At 45.1% G+C, this 20,896-nt stretch overlaps 1 protein-coding gene across 4 annotated transcripts in view; it reads right to left on the bottom strand.

Annotated features, from left to right (window-relative positions):
* Nucleotides 1-11,784, bottom strand: part of AFAP1 (actin filament associated protein 1) — a 47,270-nt gene extending 35,486 nt beyond the window's left edge. For 3 of the 4 annotated variants that reach the window (XM_083519201.1, XM_083519199.1, XM_083519200.1), the window contains exons 1-3: nucleotides 11,728-11,784; nucleotides 1,289-1,417; nucleotides 384-481 (exon numbers count right to left, since the gene is read on the bottom strand). In XM_083519201.1, coding sequence (XP_083375327.1) covers nucleotides 384-481; nucleotides 1,289-1,415 — 225 coding nt within the window. In that variant the 5' untranslated portion in view covers nucleotides 1,416-1,417; nucleotides 11,728-11,784. The remainder of the gene's footprint in view (nucleotides 1-383; nucleotides 482-1,288; nucleotides 1,418-11,727) is intronic. The other variant, XM_083519202.1, reaches the window with a different exon arrangement.
* Nucleotides 11,785-20,896: the final 9,112 nt, after the last annotated feature.

Consider the following 20,896-nt stretch of genomic DNA (forward strand, 5'->3'; position numbering starts at 1 on the left):
TATTAATTGGCAGGCATCAAATACGGAAATCAATTAAAATTGGGTGAAAATTTGGTGTAGTATCTTCATTGAAAATGAAACACTGGGAATAGTCAATAAGCAAATTTGTTTCAATGATATTTAAGTATGAACAGGAAGACCTGGTGGATAATCTGTTAAGTATTAGCTCAAAGTGAAAGTCAAATTGCTCTACAAGGAGAAGGTATGGCAAGGAAGGTATGGCAAATCATCCTACTGGATATGCCGCTTTCACACTTGAAATAGATATGAGGGAGCAGGTTATACATTCAAATAAACAAATAGGTAAACGAATTCCAAAGCTGTACTATTTAAAAAAAATTGAGAAGGATCTCTTCATTAGCAAACACTTAGAATATACTCACCAGCCATTGCTGAGGAATCTCTGGCAGAGGCATCTGAGGAGGAGCAGGTAAGTTACTGGTAACCTCTTGTTTCTGTGCATTTTCTTTTATTTCAAAATCTAATGTGAGGATGGGGAAAAGACTATGTAAAATTGATATTAGTTAATGGAGTTGGTGACGCTTACCATGGCATCAACTCAAAGCTTACACATAGGACATGGGGTGGGAGAGAAGGAATAACACATTACAAGGGCAGTGACTTGCTGAATGAAAATAAAAACAAGAGGGGAGTTAAGAATCCTTACTTTAAGAAGCCACTAAAGTTTATCATGAGGGAACATCCTTGAAGCTGCAAAGAAAAGAATGGGAAGGCGCTCTTGCCCCCACTTGAGGCATGAAGAGAATGATGCAAATCTTTCCTCTGGGAATGGGGCACTAGTGAGTGTTGTGGCCTATCCAGCGCAAAGACCCCCTCCTCCCTTGAAAACAGCCTTTAACTGAAACCAATGGCTGTTTTCAAGACAAAATGCCATGGGGTGGCAGTTTTAGAAGGGTCAGAAAGTAAGTGGTCAACCCTCCACTCTCCATGCCCTGTGACACCACCACCCCTTAAAAAAGAATAGTTGTTTATTGCCTTGACATCTGGTGGGAGGGCGTTCCACAGGGCAGGCGCCACTACCGAGAAGGCCTTCTGCCTGGTTCCCTGTAACTTCACTTCTCACAGTGAGGGAACCACCAGAAGGTTCACCCCTGCAAGAATGGCCACTTGGAAATGCTGTTCTACTCGGGCGCAGAACCTGTAAGCCAGACTGCAACAAGATGAGGAGGGGAGAACTGGGTGAGGTTTTGTTTTCCTAGTGCTCTGGGTTAAACACAGTCTTACCTCACCCCACACCATATGCTAATAACATAAACCTGGCATTAACCTTTTGATGATTGTATCCTCAGAAGAATGTTACTCAAAGCTGCCTTCTTCTCCCTGACTGTGGTTGTTAAGTATTCATGGTCCAGAAGCTGAAGAAACAGCTGTAGTTCAACTATTAATTCTTCCATGGCTGAAACAAAATAAAAACAATTTCGTATAATGAAAATAAGCGTAAAAATGACATTTAGAACAGGCAGCCTAGCAGAACTGTAAAGGAAGCTGCTGGTAGTGGTTTAAATTGTACATAGCAGCTTCCTGTCTATTGTTGTTTGAGACCATTTGAACAACAGTTCCCCCTTAGGTAGGAATGGTATTTATACCAAGGCACTCCAGTGACAGGAAACTGAAGGGAAAGCACACTTCTATGGATAGGGGTAAGATGGCCAACTGGTAAATCCACCACCCAAACCAATTTCATCTAACCCTTCGCATGATGCCATTTTTCACATTTCTGCATTTATAGTCCACCTTCACTGACAGTCTGTTTATTTGGCACAACATACTTCTGGCCTCTATGAAACGCGGGTGGCGCTGTGGGTTAAACCACAGGGCCTAGGACTTGCCAATCAGAAGGTTGGCGGTTCAAATCCACACGACGGGGTGAGCTCCTGCCAACCAAGCAGTTTGAAAGCACGTCAAAGTGCAAGTAGATAAATAGGTACCACTCCAGCGGGAAGGTAAACGGTGTTTCCGTGCGCTGCTCTGGTTCGCCAGAAGTGGCTTAGTCATGCTGGCCACATGACCCGGGAAAAACTGTCTGCGGACAAATGCCGGCTCCCTCGGCCAATAAAGTGAGATGAGCGCCGCAACCCCAGAGTCGGTAATGACTGGCCCTAATGGTCAGGGGTCCCTTTACCTTCACCTTACTTCTGGCCTCTAGACTACTGTCAGGAAAATGAGTGATCTTTGAAGATTCAGAAAGTGCTCCTCCCTTGGACAGAGGGATAAACAGTTTGCAGCAAAGCCAGTTGAAGCATTGCCTACTCCCTCCTTAGACTAGAGCACATTCTTCCCTTTATTGATGCTCATCTACAAACATTAACATGTGGAAGCCAAGGGATGGGATGGGTATAAAGTGCCCTACACTGCCAGATGATGATGGTGAAACAGGACACTACACATATTTGAGGAAATGTGTGATGTAAACAGCTTTTAGATGTCTGAGGCACCATGAGGAAGAGCTTTGAGCTTTCTAGTAACATTTGAACCTGCCCTTCATATGCAAAGGCACAGAAAAAAGAAGCAGAGCAGCTAAGATGATCCAGGCGATGGAATGCAGGGAGCCTTAATAGATTAGAACAAATCTTTCATGTACTGACAGTATAGCACAGAGTTAATATTGTCTGTTTTCTAGGAAAAAGCAAAACAGATTTATTGACCATAAAATTTCTGATGCCATGGAAAAATCAACTGCTAGATTTATTTATCAAACTACATCACCCTTTCTTTAAGGCTATCCATAAAGATAACCAGGCAACTTTCTGAGAAGCAAGGTTTAATTAGATACTGTTACTGAAGATGTTGTTATGTTGCCTAGGGGAAAGCAGCACAACTCAGAGATCACAGGGGAAGGTCAATTCCCAGGTGGTCTATATTCATCCTCACCCTTGATCTGGCAGCACATTTCTTCTATGAAAAGTTAAAAAAAAAAGGATACAGTGAGGGCAGAGACACAAATGGGGGCAGCCCTCCCATAATGAACAAGCCTAAGTTTCAACAAGACTATAAAAAAATGAATGTAAAGATTAATTCGGTTGGCTGGTTCAGATGTTCTGAGAAACAAAATTTTGTATATGAACACTTAGATGAAGGTGTACAAACACCTGGATAACTATTAATCATGGCCACAAGCCTAGATTGCTTTTAAAGGAATTAGAAATGTTTATATTTCATTTTTATGCCCATCATCTGAATATCTTAGAGTGGTTCACAGCATAAAAATACAGAATGAACAAAACAAACCAATAACCTCCCTCCCAATGTTCATGGAGAAGGAGCCCGTCCCCCCTGGTTGTGAGCTCCCAGAGAAATCTGGCTGGCTGTGTTGGAAGCAGAACGCTAAGTGAGGAGGAGCTCTGGTCTCTTCCACCAAGACAATTCCTATGTTAAGAGAAGATGGAGCATGCATTTCCAATTATGAGACACACATTATGAGCAGCTCTACATATCTGCTGCATATTAAATGTTAAGTGTAAACAAATTATGGATAAATACGCTGATATGCCGATCCCCATACCATCTCAAAGGCAGGAGGAATGTTTGTCCTACACTGAGACTCTCATTAGTTGGCCATCAGGGCTGCACCCAGCTGAGTCCTCCGGCTCAGGCAATGACAACCACTAACCACACTACAACGGGGATGGATTTTCTCATCTTGCCAGCTGCTTCTGTTGCTCACTTGAAAATTAATAAGGCTCATATCAGAATTAAGAAGCTATTGCTGCCATCTGTCTTCCTTAAAACACCACCACACTGAATTATTAAACCCTGCAAACAAACACACATTTCTTTTATGTGATTTCAGTTACTTCTGCACCAACAGAATCCTTTGCAAATAAAAAGCCAGAAGACTTTATTTGCCATTTCATTTTGTCAACCTGCAATTCCTAATAGCACTTTTCATTTGTTTTCATCTTTAGCCCTCCACAAAGAATTACACATTTGAGTTACCTCTTAAATATTTAAATGATTTTATATTTTGTACAACCAAGTCAAAACCCACCACTAGAAGTATAACTGAAAGGTTTCTTTTGATGGGGGGGGGCATGTTTCTTGGCAAAGGAGGAAAAGGGAAAATCCTTCATTAAGTCTCCCCATTACCATCAACGCTATCAAGCCTTCATCAACATATGGCTGAAAATGGTCACTATGGGACTTGGCATGGCCTGTCTGTCTGAGTCTGCAGCTGCCAACTGTCTGTAGAAAACAGCTGTGACACACACAAATGACTGGTAGAGGCAAATCTTACAGAGGTCTTGCTTCAGATATCACATTACAGTATATTTCATAATCCTCTCCCCACCCCATCCTCCATTAACACGAGGGAGGGTATGGATTAGGTATTTGAACTTCCAAGAGAGAACTAAGTCATAAATAAGTTTCAGTGTGGTATATCAATGCTCAGAGGTAATTCACATTACACTGTTGCTGGTTTTATTCTGTTGTGATTCAACTTCCATGTTGTATTCTTTTATCTTATGCTTTCAATCTTTTAATTGTAAACAACATACGTAAGTTTGAAGTTGACACGGTAACCAGAGTCAAACATAATTCTCTTCACATCACTTTTTTAGGTGTCTTTCGATACCACAGCAAAACGTTCCAAGTTTTCAAAAGACAGTATGTTGGATCTTATTAGCCAAGTAACCCAGCAGAACATAGGCAAAGTGTTTACAATTATGCAAATTGTTTGAAATGCCATATGCCATTATACCTCTTTGTTCCTTTTCTGCACTACTTCTCCACAAATGAAGTTCAGATGCCAGGAGTTTCTTTGACTTAACACTCCAAAACACAAGAACCACACCTAATTGGAGAAAGTTGAGCAGCTATATGCCAAGTGCAGAGGGGCGTAGCTTAGAGAGACTACAAGTCTCTAAAAGAAACATTACATCAGGCATCAGTTTGCCAGAAGTGATCAAAACGAGCATACACACCCCATCTCCACCACAACAAAAATGTGCAAATATCGTTCTTTCTAGTGCTATTCACAATAAATAAAAAGTTAAGCTGTCATGTACACAGTGGACAACAGCCAAATAACCAAGTCATTTGTCAGCATTTCACCAGTCAATTGACGGGTCTACCACCTTAAGAGGGAAGATCCCAGTGTTTCCCAAAACACGCCTATGTTTGGGGAAGGGCCCAACTGCTTACATTTAAGTGTGAACTGGCCCCCAGATCAAGGTGGCAGCTTTTTCAGGGAGATGCATTTACTCAGCACCAGCCTGCTAGGCTCCCCCTTGGTATGACTCCAGTGTCATTTACTTTTTTATAACCACAGAATCCAGGGGAAAGCATGACAGACCAAACCAACCAACCAAAGGCTCACCTTGGCAGGAAGCACATCAGCAAATTTTAGTCTGATTTTATGGGCAACAATTGCAATCACTTCCTCTTTACATGTTCCAAACTTATCAAAGTAACACATTCTCAAGGTAAGAATGATTCTGGCAAGAGTTGCTGACAAATCTTTCCCTAGAGAGAGCACACCATTAACAAAATAGTGCACCATTATCCTCACCTGCTTGTTGTCAGCCATCACATTAGTACATAGCACACATATTTCCAAGTGGTGAGGTGTTCCAAGACAGCACAACAAGGTTAAAATTCCTTTGAACGAGAAAGCACTGAAGATCAGACACACCAGTTCATCCAGATGATCAGAAGCGCCAGACACATCCTTTGAATACTGAGGGGCCCACTCCCCCCCAAAAAAATATTATGGGGGCCGAAACCGCTTTGGCCCCTAGGAGTCAGCACCTATGCTGGGGATTTAGGGCATTCTTACAATATTTCTTTAATTTACAAATATACTGTATAAGCAAAGTGGTCCTATAAGCAGAGACAATCAATCCAACTCCTAGAGAGCAGCTATGGCAGGCTGCTCTAAAGCAGTGTTTCCCAACCTTGGGTCCCCAACTGTTTTCAGACTATAGTTCCCATCATCCCTGACCACTGGTCTTGCTGGCTAGGGATGATGGGAGTTGTAGTCCAAAACCAGCTAGAAACCCAAGGTGGTGAAACACTGCTCTAAAGTGGCACTCAGGTTCAGCTAGCCCTTACTAAACTGTCTCTCTCTGCTTGCTTCTGAACCCCAGCTGCTGTAAACCACAGGAAGGGAGACTGTTCTGGTGCTCAAATCCTGCCTGCGGGTTTCCCACAGGCATCTGGCTAGCCACTGTGAGAACAAGATGCTGGACCAGGTGGGCCTCTGCCCTGATCCAGCAGGCTGCTCTTATGTTCTTCTACCTATTCATTCCCCAAAAACTGCACACACACACATATAAACACACCTTGCGGTGCACAGGTCCAAGCCCCTATTCATGCAGATGAATTGTCCATTCCAGAGAAAGGGGACACTAAGAAAATTGCATAGCTCAGTTGGTTAGAGCATGGTGGTAATAACACCAGAGTTGCAGGTTCTATTCCCATATGGAACAGCTGCACTGCAGAGCGTTGGACTAGAAGATCCTCAGGGTCCCTACTGTTCTAGGATTCTTTTTGTCAAGGCCATGACCATTCTTTCACAGTGAGTAAACCGGCCAACCATATCACAATGATAAGAATGACTGCCAACCAGTACCATCTTGTGCATTCCTTCCAAAGAGGTCACTGACATCTTATTATTATTATTATTATACTGCTCTGTACTCAGAGGTCCCAGGGTGGTTCACATAGTCTGGAAGTTAACGGCTGTGCAAGCATCTGTCAAGGAACTAGATGTAAATCATACATTCAAGATTCTAAAATAAGAGTTGATTTTAAAAGGCAACACCAGCAAAAAAAAAGTGCAGGTTATAATTCATTCCACATCCTCCTTTTAATCTGTGCTTCATTCATTTCCTAGCTCTATTATCATCATCAGCCCTCAAATCATGTGGGAGTAGCTTTCATTCTCTAAGATCCAAATTGTTGTTTGTGGGTTTGGCAAGTAGCTTCAAAGAGAACTACTTGGTAACACACAACTGACACCTTATGAAATGCAACTACAACCAGTATTGAAGCAAATGTGCTACACACTCAGGAGGTCATTGTCCAAAAGCCTACTTCAGTCCTCAACACCACTTCCTATGTACGAAGACCTAACTGCAGCAGACCTCAAAAAAACAAATTTTGGGTCCACTGTGCTCCATACTTCAGTCCCAAAACACCTTTGAAAGGCAATATTCCATGTAAAGTTATTTAAAAGCAGGAAAATATATTACCTCCCTTAGATTAAGCAATATTTAGCATATTTGTCATTAACTCGTTTATTGTTTTCAGACCTCGGAATCTTGTTGCTTCCAAATGCGTCTTGAAAATATATTGTGGACGTAAGAGTTAATTACATTAATTTGAATAGACAGATAAGGTTGCATTCCCAAATTCCCCTGGTGGTAGCAATGTTATCAATAAGATGGTCATACACCCCTTTCCAGATATTAGCAAGTTACAGTTTAAATCAAAGTCAAATTTTGCTTACCAAAACAGCCAGGTCAAATCAAAGTCAAACAGAGAAGTTATCGAGTTTTACCTGCAGGTTAGGGAATTAAATAATTTAGAGAAGGGGAGGCTAACCCCAGTTTGGGGTCCTGATCTGAACTCCCCAATATTTTTTTCCTGCCCCTCAGACCCTACAGATTTTGGTGGCACAGGCAAAATAAAGAAATGAAGAACTAAAATAGATATTGGGGTGAGCAGAGATAGAGCCCAGCACACTGATAGGGATGTAAATTGCCTCTACTCTGGTCATGAGATCGACTAGAGAGGTGGGTGGGAGCCTTTTGTGCTTGTCTGCCCGTGCTTGCACATCCTAAAGCGCATATGTGAGCTTATGGCCACACCCACTTTTGCAAAGCCCCACCACTAGCATGAGGTCCCTGGAGAGTTGGCCAAGGACAAATCTGGCCCTCACTCCAAGAATATTAGTCATCTCCGATTTAGAGGAAATTGCTGAACTAAAGCACTTTTCTTCTTTGATCCCCCTGTTCTGCTGCTCTTAGTTGCTGGTCCTCTGCTCAATCCTCTGCCTAAAGGAAAAGATAATGGGTCATACCCAACTAACCTATTGAGAAATTCAGTTCGGATCTTAATGCTAACCTGCCTAATATGTAAACCCAAAGACTGCTAGCCTTCTAAATCTGCACTTCTCCAAATTTTGTGATGCTGTTCTCCGTCCAAATGATGCATATAAAAATGTGCACAAGGATACACATATATTAGTTAAAATAGCATATCAAAATGCATTATATTTGCAAAAATGTGTAAATCAAACGAAATTACATGCAAATATTAGGAGACTGGCAATAAAATGTTGGAAAACTTTCACAATGATTTTTTAAGTTGCAAACCTATATGGGAACGTGGAGAACTGAACTTGAATCTGGAATAAAGATGACAATTGGTCATTCTTGAGGCAATGCCTCATACAGGAGGAGATATAGGGCAGATTAATGATGGAATTATTTAATTTGGTATAAAAACCACCCTAAAATTTTCAGAAAGACTACCTCAAATTAAAATTCTCAATTCTTCTCAAAAGCAAGCCCTACCAAATATAATAGGATTGGTCTCAAATTAAGTATACAGAGGATTTTTAAATATATATTTTTAAAGCAGACAAATATAGCTACAGTTCTAACAAAGTACATGAAAGTAATTTCTATACAGATGCACAAATCACAGAAGGCTACCAATTTGTTTTCAGTCATCTGGGGAAAACACAGCTGTCCCCTAAACCATACAACCAGGAATAAACAAAATAAAACCAAGCATAAATTATATTTTAGTCAAGTAAAATTCTGTCCCTTCTCCAACCACACAGAAAGAGGGGAAACACATTTTGAAAAGACCAGAAAAAGGAGCAGGAAACTGGTAGGAAGGGGCTCTGATGAGATGGAAGAACGCGGCAACCAAGAGGCATCAAACGAGATCAGGGGCAGAATGCACACCATGGGCTGACAGTGGCTCACATGTGGCCTAATAAACCAGTAACAGCGCATTTGGGAGCATTCCAAACCCTTTGAGAACCAGTGGAACTTCTTCCCAGCTCTGAGCAGATTTTCTGCTCTGGTTAAATCCAGGCCAAGTTATACCTGAAATTAACTCTGCTAAGTGTTGAGCAATTGGCTTGTTTGGCCTACAGGCCATGATATTTTCCATTTTAGTGCAGGACCCTGCAGAAGAAAAGAGGGCCACTGGGAGTCAGGGAGAGCCTCTGCCTTTCTTTGGAGCCCAAATAAGGGTGAAGTTTCTCTTTGAGCTTGTGCTGAGTTCAGAGACGCTTGGAAAGCACAAAGATGACCCATTGTTTTCCAAGTGTTTTTAGGGTTCAGTGAGAGGATGGGAAGAAACCCTGCCCTCCTCTAGGTTCCAGAGCAGATTGGGAGCACTTGCCAGATTAAAAAGTATGATTGCCAATGGCGAGCACATTTGCAGATTTGGATCAAACCTTTGGGGACTTGACCTGTATTGTCAATAATAACAAGGACTGATGGCCATCATTTTAAGTTTGTGTGGCAATGTGTCTTCTTCCAGCATCTTTCTATTGGACAATCTTACAATTAACTTTCAGATTTCACTTATGGTTACAAGAGCTTGGGGAGTTGAGTGAACAGGATATCAATCCCATTTGGGTACTCTGGTCGGCTACTAAAATATCTCAGCAAAGTAGTCCTTAAGTGGACTGCACTTCAATGGAAAAATAACTTTCTTGCAAATGGGTCCCAAATTTAGCATAATTGTTTTTAAATATGTCTTGGCCTGGACTGGACCAGAGATGAACCTGAAAATCAGTCTCCATTTTTCTACAGTTCCTTATGACTGCTAAGACCCTGACTTCCTTTTAAGATGCTAAAGCCAAACATTACAGCTACCCAGTACTCAGGCTCACATTCCTGGAAATCATCAGAATTAAAATATGTTGTTGGATTACGGGGTTAGGGAACCAGAGTCACAGCATGTAAAGTTTTGAATCTTAATGACTGGTTCAACAGAATTAGAGTATGTGTTATGCTTTTTCTGTCATTTTTTATACTTATATGGAGAACAAAATTATTGAATTAACATGGGAGAACTAAAATTTCCAATGTGAAGGAGGAAACCCAGAGCCAAATAAATAAAAAATGAAGCTCAAGCATGGCATTATTTTTTTTTGGTGCCGTCCACACAAAAAAAGTTTCTTTTCCTTCTTTTGGAAATACTGTATGCAATAAAAAATAAATGAAGCTAGAGATCATTATGTCCTCATGACAGTTTGCTGGAATATATTTTTAACTGTATGATGAAGGAACCCATTAACTAATCTGTTAATTATAGGGAGATGGCATCTAAGAAGGAAGCATATGAAAAATATCTAAGTATGGAATACTCTGCTGACAGTGGCACTTACACGCCAATATTTAAAGTGAAGAAAGAAACCAGGTGTATTCTGTGGAAAGTGGAACCACTGTTTGAACTTTTAGAAATATAAAATATGGGTGAAATATATCTAGGGACATTCTACTTCATCATGTCCTTCTCTCAGTTTGAAGCATATTTTTCTACAGATTTTTCTGTTAGTAATACTTTCCTGAGCTATAATTTTGTATATTTAAATGGAAAACTTGAGAGTAGAAATTAAAACAATTTCTCAAAGAATTAAAAATAAATTGTAAGAATGACAATTGCTCTACATTTCTTACTCTAATATACTTTTAAGGATGGCAATTATTTTCACATCCATTATTCAGTTACAGTATATGCTTTCCTTAATCCTCACAAGTTTATTAATTGGAACTAACCTGACACATTCTGCAGTGTAACTATTCCTTTAGCCAGGTGGTCAGATTTTTATCAGGCTTTAGTAACAATGTGTTTGGTAGCATCCCGTTGCTAGTAAGTCCACAAAAGTTGCTACCTCAAAGATTTTTACTAACCTGCTTACAAATATGTATGTTAGCAATTTGTATGATACTGACAGGCTAATTTAGGAAGAAGAAAATGCAAACTAATAATAATAAATGTATCCCTGGTCACCTGGAAGCAACTCCCCTCAGCACCAGGCAAGTCCCTATTTAGATATGCAAAAGTCATTGGATCCTTGAGTGAGACACGAGTGCTACTTCCTCGGGGCTGCACTTTTCAGTCTCCTTACCAGAAGTCATCAGGAGCCAAACACACACAGTGGGCAATCTTGGGCACCTTTACCTGGGAGTAAGCCCAACTGAATGCACAGACTTGCATCTATGCACAGGATATCCGCTTAACTCTGCGTGAGTCCCATTCCACGGCCTCCAACGGGGGTTGCCACTCACAACTAACTTTGGCCGGATTTTGAGGATGAGGATTTTGGCCGGATTTTGAGGATGATTTTGAGCCTTTCCAGGATGGTGGGACGAAACTGGCCAGACTCCCTGGGGGGGACCGTGCCCCGCCGCCCTCCGCGTCTGCCTCGCTCCCCGTGACAGGAATCCCCCAAAGTGCACCCGCATCTGCCGCCCCCGCCATCCTCCGAGGCGCCGCCGCGGCGCAGGGAGCGAGGAGCGCGCAGGCAGCGGCTGGGCAGGACTGGCCTCCGCCGCGGCGCCCTCGCCCTCCCAAGCTCCGGCCTGGCAGCCCGCGAGGGAGGGAGCGGCCGGGGCTCCCCGAGGCCGCCTTTTGTCTCCGCGCTGGGGGCGCCGCCGGGCTCCCTCCTTCGCCTCGCCGGGAGTCGAGCGCGGCGCTGGCCAGCCCCCCCCCCCTTCCGCCCGCCCGCCTTACCTGGCGCCCGCCGGGTCCCGCGGCGGCTGCAGACCAAGCAGGGAAGGAGACGCCCGCCCGCTCTCTCTCTCTCGGCGGCCGGGGCCAAAGCGGGCCCCCACCCGAGTGGCGGCGGCGCGAGCCAATGGGCGAGCTGGGGGAGAGGGGGAGGCGGGGCCCCAGAGAACAAAGGAGGGAGGGGGCGCCCGGGAGAAGGGGGCGGGGGCTGCGCCGGACAGCCTCGCCCGGGACGCCCCGGTTCCGCCGGGTTGGAAGGCAGGCGGGCCTGGGTCGCGCCCCGAGAGCGGCGGGGTCCGCGCGCAGCCTGCCCTCCAGGCCGGGAAGCGGCTCCGGGGCTCCGCCTGAAGCCACGCAGAGCCCTCGCCCTTGGCGCGACTTGGCCGGGGCAAAAGGCGAAGCGGAGCCTCTGGGGGGAAGGGCGGCCAGATTCCCCTCCCGGGCGGGTCCGGTGGTCTCCCGCCTCCTCTGAGGAAGGGTCTCTTCTTCAGCTTTTCTGATCCTTGGTGGCCCCGTTGGGAGAAGCCGAAAGAAATAATAGCCTTTCCATTAAAGTTCTCTCTTTTATAAAAGGGATCAGTGGCGTAGCGTGGGTTGTCAGCACCCGGGGCAAGGCAAGTAATTTGCGCCCCCTAAGCCGTGGATTTGCGCCCCCTAAGCCGTGGATTTGCGCCCCCTAAGCCGTGGATTTGCGCCCCCTAACCCTAACCCCCAGATGTTGCGCCCGGTGAGGCCGGCCCCCCCTGCACCCCTCACGCTACGCCACTGAAAGGGATCCTAATAGAATCGTAGAGTTGGAAGGGATCCCCAGGGCTATCCAGTACTGTACAACCCCTGCAGCGCAGGAATCACAAGGGAAGCATCCATGGCAGACAGACATCCAACCTCTGCTTAAAAACCTCCAAGAAGGAGAGAGCGCAACCTCCCGAGGGAGACGAGTCCCCTGTTGGACAGCCCTTACCAGCAGAAAGCTCTTTCCGATGTTTAGTCAAGATTTGATTGGACCGTGAATCCACTGGTTCGAGTCCTGCCTTCCCTAATGGAAGAATACAAGCTTGCTCCATTTCCCATGCGAAATGCCCCTTAGACATTTGGAGATGGCTATCATATCTCTTCTCAGTCTCCTGCCTTAGGTTGGTGGGTCGGTGGACCTCCGATGGGAAGGTAGTCCAGAGGGAGCAGGCCTGGACTAGGAACCCTTGACTGAATGCTGAAATCCTCACCGCAGGCAGGAAACTCCCTGCCATCAACAGAGGAAGAGCAGCGCTTCCTCCCCATGACCCCACAGTAGCTGCTGCAAGGCCTGGGACACCCAGATCTTTATCCCAACAGAAGTGCATGCTTTTAGTACTTTCAGGTGGGATCGGTCTTGGTGGTGCGTCCTGGAGGCTGCTCTTTAAAATGGAGGCTAGGGACCCTGTGAAGATTGAAGCACCCTGCCAGCTGACTATAAAAAAGCTGGCGGAACTGGGGGTTATGACCTGGCCTAAGGTGGTGTGAGTGTGTCTTCTGTGTCGCTCCCCTCTACACTTGAGGATCTGGAAGCGTAGTTGCATCCCCAGGTGGCAGAAATGGCGGTACCTCCCTGCTTCGCACTAGAGGAAAATGAAGTGAAAGGAGACAGGGATTTCTAAAAATGACGTATAATAAAAGTGTCCATAGTGTGGTGATGGTGTAAGTCAGGATGGGGGGGGGGAGCTCCCTTGGTCTCCCTCAAGAGAGGTGTATCTTTGCTGGAGAACAAACAGGGTTCACTCATTTTTGAAGACACTGTTTATACCTCATATGAACGAGGCAGCAGTACGAAAGAGTAAGATGTCTTATCCCTTCTTTGCTATTAATCTTGGAGGGCTTTAAAAAGAAAAAAAAGACTAAAATCAACCAAGATGGAACTGTGTCAGGATTGTCCTTCCTGGCTTCTTTGTCAGAGGCAGCGAGATCTGTGGGCAGAGACTTGTGCTTGGCATTATTGTTTTGTGTGGTAAGGACTATGCCAAGCACCCCATCTTTCCTCTCAGATAAAATAGTTTAACTCAGGGGTCCTCAAACTTTTTAAACGGGGCCGGTTCACTGTCCCTCAGACACTGTTGGGGGCCGGACTATACTTTGAAAAAAATGTGAACAAATTCCTATGCACACTGCACATATTTTATTTGTAGTGCACAAATAACAGGAAAAACAATACAATATTTAAAATGAACTATAGTGGTACCTCGGGTTAAGTACTTAATTCATTCTGGAGGTCTGTTCTTAACCTGAAACTGTTCTTAACCTGAAGCACCACTTTAGCTAATGGGGCCTCCTGCTGCTGCCGCACGATTTCTGTTCTCATCCTGAAGCAAAGTTCTTAACCCGAGGTACTATTTCTGGGTTAGCGGAGTCTGTAACCTGAAGTGTATGTAACCTGAAGCGTATGTAACCCGAGGTACCACTGTATTTTAATCAGCATAAACTTATAAGCATTTCAATGGGAGGTATGGGCCTGCTTTTGGCTAATGAGATGGTCAGTATCACTAATGCTCATCCCTGCAACCCAGCCTGCACATGGATCTCCCTCACCCCCATGGCCCAGTCCACATGTGGGCCTTCCATGCCCCCATCCCCACAACCCAGCTTATACACGGCTCCCTAACCCCCACGACCCAGCCTATGCATGTGCTTCCCTAACCAGATCCCCATGACCCAGCCCACACCTGTGTCTCCTTAAACCCCATCCTCACAACCCAACTTGCCCGCGTGTCTCCCTAACCCCCATCCACCCGCCCAGCTTGCACGCCTGTCCGCCAACCCCAAATCCCCACACGCCAACTTGCCCGTGCGTCTTCCCCAATCGTCACTCGCCTGGCACATCACAAACTCCATGTCACAGCCCTGCAAGGCGGGCACCCCGGGAGGTGGCATGAGAGTGCGGTGTGCTGCAGCGCCAGCAAGGCTCTTGCACCAGGCCCCTCCTTGCCGTGGGGCTGCAGCCCATCCGGGGTGGGGAGACGGGCAGGGAGAGGCCCAGACGGTGCCTCTCTCCTCCGCAACCCCCTCCCTCCCTAACTGCCTCCTCCTCCTCCAAAGACACAAGAACTCATCTTCCTCTCCCAACCCCGGATGGGCCAGGTTCAGGACCCTGGCGGGCTGGATCTGGTCCTTGGACCGTAGTTTGAGGACCCCTGGCTTAACACACCAGGCTTCTGAAACTAAACCCACTCAACAAGTTGCTCAGAAACATCATTTCACTGGGGTGCGGTCTCACATTGCCACACGTCCTGCCTGTCTCTAATTGTGGCTGCCATGTGCAGAGAAAGGGGGTGACCCACATGATGATGTGGACATGAAGGTGCCTTCCATTAACTTATGGGCGAGCAATTGACATGCCAGAATAAACACAGTTGAAAACCCTTCATAAATTTACCCAGTTCTGCCTTAAAACCAGTAAGGAGTAGCTTGGCTTCTCCAGCTGGGAAACACTTCATGTTCTACAATTTGTAGAACAAGCCAACACTTCTTTTGTCGAGCACAATACTCCAGGCAGATGTGGGACCCATGGACACAGCTGCTGGCCTCCTCCCTTGGGCAGCTTGTAGGGGTTGCTGGAGAGCATGGGGGGTGTCTGCTGCTGCTGTGGCCCAGCCCTATGGGACACACTGGCTCTGAGGGGCAGGCAGAAGGGCAGGGCCGCCCTGGGTGGGAAGAAAGGCAGAGGAGAAAGGCACAAGGAGCCTTGATTTAAAAACTGTTTTGTGTGTGTGTGTCTAATCTTGCCCCTGTCTAAAATTTATTTATTGGTGTGTGCTTTTCTTTTTGTAAATCTACCGAAGAATAAAATAAAATCGGGATTAGGGGTTTTCTCAGGACAGTGGAGGGCATGTGCTGTGTGCCGTTGGTGTAGAAGTGGTGGCACTCACCCTCTGGTAGGAAATGTTCTGCAGGGAGGTTGAGGAGGGTCAGGGAGGGAGGGAGAAATGTCCCTGAAGAATGTTGGAGGGTGTGATACACACATTAACCACTTCTGCAAGTCTCCTACTGAGATTCTATTGTTAGTTTTGTGCCCAGTTTGTCTTTTAAACTTGTTAAAAAGCCCATTTTGGCCACACCCTTTTGGACATGAGGCCCCCAGAAAGTTGACCATAGATCCATGGCCCCAAGGGATTCGCCACCCCTGGTTGAAGGAAACCCCTGTGAATATTATTGTTGGTATGTAGTTGCTTAGAAGGAAAGCCCCAAAACATTAATTTTTATTTTATTTTAACCTGAAGCTTAATCAGCATTAAAAGGCTTATAGCATTTGTGTTAGCCCTCACAGGCTAACTCCCATTGGCCACACATTCAGCAAAGAGGAAGGCATGGAGTGACAGACATGTACGAAGTTCCTTTGCACAAAGAGGAGGCTGCTTAGCACAGACTCTTTCTTCACAGGGAAGGGCGCTAGGCTTATGTACTGATATGTGCGTAACACCCCTTCACACATGCATCACCCCTTCACGCAGCGTCGGAAGATGCTGTGCAGGCCAGTGGAACCTCACCCAGTGGAAGCACACTAGTCCCCACTGCTTTTCCGGACACCATGCAGGCTGGGGCAGCCTTCCACTAGCTGCAGGAAGACCCAATGGGGCTGGCAGGCTGTGGGATAGTGGAAATTTTGGAGAGGGGCCTTGGCCCCCAGCCCCCACTAGATGGCGCCCCTGGTATTGGGAAATGTTCCTTGTAATATGAACGTTGGATTGTCACAAAATACAATCTTCCAACCCCTCTCCTAATAACAACAACAACAACAACAACAACAACAACAACAACAACAACAACAACAACAACAACAACAATACCACTCTGGGCTGCTTACAGCACATATAAAAACATAGTAAAACATCCCTATACAGGGCTGCCTTCAGATGTCTTGTAGAAGTTGTGCAGTTCTTCATCTTCTTGACATCTGATGGGAGGGCGTTCCACAGGGCGGGCGCCACCACCGAGAAGGCTCTCTGGCTGGTTCCCTGTAACCTCACTTCTCACATGGAAGGAACTGCCAGAAGGCCCTTGGTGCTGGATCTCAGTGTCTGGGCTGAAAGATGGGGATGGAGACGCTCCTTCGGGTATTCTGGTCCGAGACCATTTGGGGCTTTAAAGGTCAGCACCAATACTTTGATGGCACATGTGCCTGGAAGATTCTAGGACAGTCAAAGAAACAATTAAACATTTCAATATTGTGTAGTGTAGTATAGTATAGTATAGTATAGTATAGTATAGTATAGTATAGTATATATAAAATTATTTGCAGAATATGGATAGATATCTTTTCAAAATGAGAGCAAGAGCATCAAGTGATACTGAGGACAATCCTTGTTTTGATTTGTTTTTAATTAGTTTTTATTAAAGATTTTCTTGTGTAACAAAGCAAACAAGAAAGAAAGGAAATCCTGGACATGTCCTCTTTTGGGGGGAGGCTACATGCCCACCTGGGGGGATTTTTTACAAGTTATAGCAATCGCCTGGTTTTGGTGGGGGGTTGATTTTTAATTTTACTTTTTTGTGCTCAGGTGATTCTGAATCGTGCTCGGGCTCCGACAACTTTCTTTTGTCCAGATTCATGTTCTTATGCAGCTGCATTGTTTGATACTTTCTGGGTGTCCCATGATCACATAATAATGCAGTTGTGTTCTATGCTATAAATCAAAGATTGCTATGAGTTGTTTCCTTTTGTTTTCCAGCGTATTTCTTATCAATAAAAAAGTCTGAGAACCACTGGGTTATAGCCCTCACACATCTCTATGTGTGGAGGACAGAGGAGTTTTCATCAATATATATATGTTGTTGTTGTTGTTTAGTCGTTTAGTCATGTCCGACTCTTCGTGACCCCCTGGACCAGAGTACGCCAGGCCCTCCTGTCTTCCACTGCCTCCCGCAGTTTGGTCAGACTCATGTTTGTGGCTTCGAGAACACCATCCAACCATCTCATCCTCTGTCGTCCCCTTCTCCTTGTGCCCTCCATCTTTCCCAACATCAGGGCCTTTTTCAGGGAGTCTTCTCTTCTCATGAGGTAGCCAAAGTCTTGGAGCCTCAGCTTCACAATCTGTCCTTCCAGTGAGCACTCAGGGCTGATTCCCTTAAGAATGGATGCGTTTGATCTTCTTGCAGTCCATGGGACTCTCAAGAGTCTCCTCCAGCACCATCATTCAAAAGCATCAATTCTTCGGCGATCAGCCTTCTTTATGGTCCAGCTCTCACTTCCATACATCACTACTGGGAAAACCATGGCTTTAACTATACGGACCTTTGTTGGCAAGGTGATGTCTCTGCTTTTTAAGATGCTGTCTAGGTTTGCCATCGCCTTTCTCCCAAGAAGCAGGCATCTTTTAATTTCGTGACTGCTGTCACCATCTGCAGTGATCATGGAGCCCAAGAAAGTAAAATCTCTCACTGCCCCCATTTCTTCCCCTTCTATTTGCCAGGAGGTGATGGGCCCAGGGGCCATGATCTTCGTTTTTTTGATGTTGAGCTTCAGACCATATTTTGCGCTCTCCTCTTTCACCCTCATTAAAAGGTTCTTTAATTCCTCCTCACTTTCTGCCATTAAGGTTGTGTCATCTGCATATCTGAGGTTGTTGATATTTCTTCCAGCAATTCTTAATTCCGGCTTGGGATTCATCCAGCCCAGCCTTTCACATGATGAATTCTGCATATAAGTTAAATAAGCATAAAAAAATAATATTTTTTTTATGCTTATTTAAGCATAAAAAAGGCATGTGGTGGCTGTTCACATTCAGACCTGCATCCTTCCCTCCACGTATTATGGCAGTGGCAAGTGACTGAGGAGACAAGCCTCTAAGGAACAGGGTGTATTCCATAACTTCATGAATAGGGGAATGATAATTGGGGGAAAACGCACTTCACACACATATTATAAAGCAAGAGCGAAACCTAACATGGAAAGCTGCCATATCACTTCCTTTCATCATCTTGAATTTTAATTTATCTATTTACTTTACCCAAAGCTGTTGGGAATCACATATTACAGCAAAAAGCCAATGTTATAAGAATGGCTATGTAAGGGGTACAAAAAGTGAGCAAGGAAGGTTGTATGTACTTCATTGCGACAATGAAACTTATTTTGGGGAGCAGTGTGTGTCTATGTGTTCATGCAACCTTTGTTCAGGGTACTTAAGCAACGCTGCATTGAATCAGAAGAATTGGGAACTGAGAATAAACTTCAGCCTTGTAGCCATGATTAAAGGGAAGGAATCTGCTATCACTGATGTGAAGCAGACCCAACTTGCGTATGTAACAATGCATGTGAATTTTCTGTTCACACAAGCAAAGTAAATGTACACCTGGTCACATTGCAGTCTTGATTGTGCACATAAAAACAAGTAACTTATGTGAAGTGTTAAATGTGCAAATTGAAGCAGGTTCATAATTGTGAGACAACAATGTGATGAAAGAAGAAGAAAATACAGTTTTTGGAAGCATCCGCTTAAGTCTTCTTAGCAGGCGCAAGGCAAGTCTCATCTGTCAATGTTGAAGAGGGAAGTCAGGTTAGAGCTAAAGCATCTCCAAGAGCAACTAACATGATTCCAGGACTGAACATAAGTTAAATGAGTTTGGCCATTCTAGCTCTTTTCTAAAATGGGAGGATGGTGGCACTTACACTTCTGAGCTGACACTTTAGCACTAAACCAGAAATGTGTTTAAAATTTCTCTAAAAATAGGGGTGAAATGTGATGTTGGGCAACCCTCTGGCTGCCTTGGCCTCACACTTTGCCTTGTCTGCGGTGCAGATGAGCAAAAGGAGAGGAAGCAGAGGCAGCACTGAGGAGAATCAGATACACACAAGGTGTGGGCCCCTCAGCACCACCACCAACTCTCCTTCCAATGTGTGCTTAAAGGAGGGGAATTGTGCTCAGACATACATCTGAGAAGTGAAGTATTTGGAAAATAGAAGCATACACATTTGCATTTATCATGGTTAAATGGCTCTGATTCAAAAGGAAAGTCACAAATACGCGTCAACAGTATGTAAGGTCCTCCGTGCTTCTACCCAAAGATCTGTGTCATAACAATGGATTTCAGTGTCCTGTGCAGAGCAATCCTAAATGTGTTCAATCAGAAATAATCCCCACTCAAATTCAATGGGACTTATTTCCAGAGACGTGCACACAGGATTGTAGTCTGGGTGTTTAACTCAGTGCAGGATTGTGGCCTTGGAATGATAAGCGCTTTATGCAGAGAACCTTTCACTAGCAAATAGAAGCTTTTCTAATGTTTTTATCACGGAAATCCCTTACATAGGATATTTCTAGATGTTAAAAAATGTGAACCAGACCATAAAGACCCACTTTAAATAAAGAGGATGGAAAGTGAATGTCAAGTTTCTAGCTCTCTCTTGTTTAAGGCTATTATGTGAACTAAAAAGTGCTGGAATGCAGGAATTTCAAAAACCGAACATAAACCAATGGCCTTAATGCTATTGTTTGTACAGGTCTGGTTTTCGGGACAAAGTGCCTTCCTTCCCTCCTCCTAGTCCTGCCCAAAATGGGTTGGATGGAGGCTTCAGCTCACGCTGTTTCACAAAGGTGACAGTGACCAGCAGAGAGGGCAAGCGCACACCAGTAGCAAACCATCAGGACAAGAAGCTGCTCTAGGGGTGGCGGGGGGGGGGGGGAGCTGTGAGCTGCTTCAGAAATCATTGTCCCTGGATGTCTTCAGGGCTCCCAGCCTCCCTTGCAGACACGCCCTGGAGAAGAGTGGACAAGACAGAGAATAAATCCTTGTTCCAAAGCCCAGCAGAGTTGCCTGCAGTGGAGGCCCCTTCATCCCTACCAGAGACCAAAATGGCTGGCTTCTCTCTGTCCCAGGAGACAATGGAGGAGTGCGCCTTTGGGGTTCAGATGAAGCTGTTGGAAGGTTACAGCATCTGTTGTGGCTGTAGAGACTGATACAGGACAGATAGGTTTTGTTGCAGCTGGGGCAGATTAAGGCGTCCAGTTGTGCTGCTGCACATGCACCGCAGCAGTTCTTTGCTTTGCACTCCTCCCAGTGGTCGCCCCCCCCATCACTACTATGAACTTGACTGGTACTACGGTCGTCTGCAAAGGATTCCCACACAGTGGTGATGAAGTTGCCGGCCTTCATGTCACATTTGCAGACATCTTTGTTAACACAGAGTTGATCTGCCAATTGGCCTGGT

This window comes from Podarcis liolepis (genome assembly GCF_965112155.1).
Source record: "Podarcis liolepis genome assembly, chromosome: 8".
NCBI classification, from domain to species: Eukaryota; Metazoa; Chordata; class Lepidosauria; order Squamata; family Lacertidae; genus Podarcis; species Podarcis liolepis.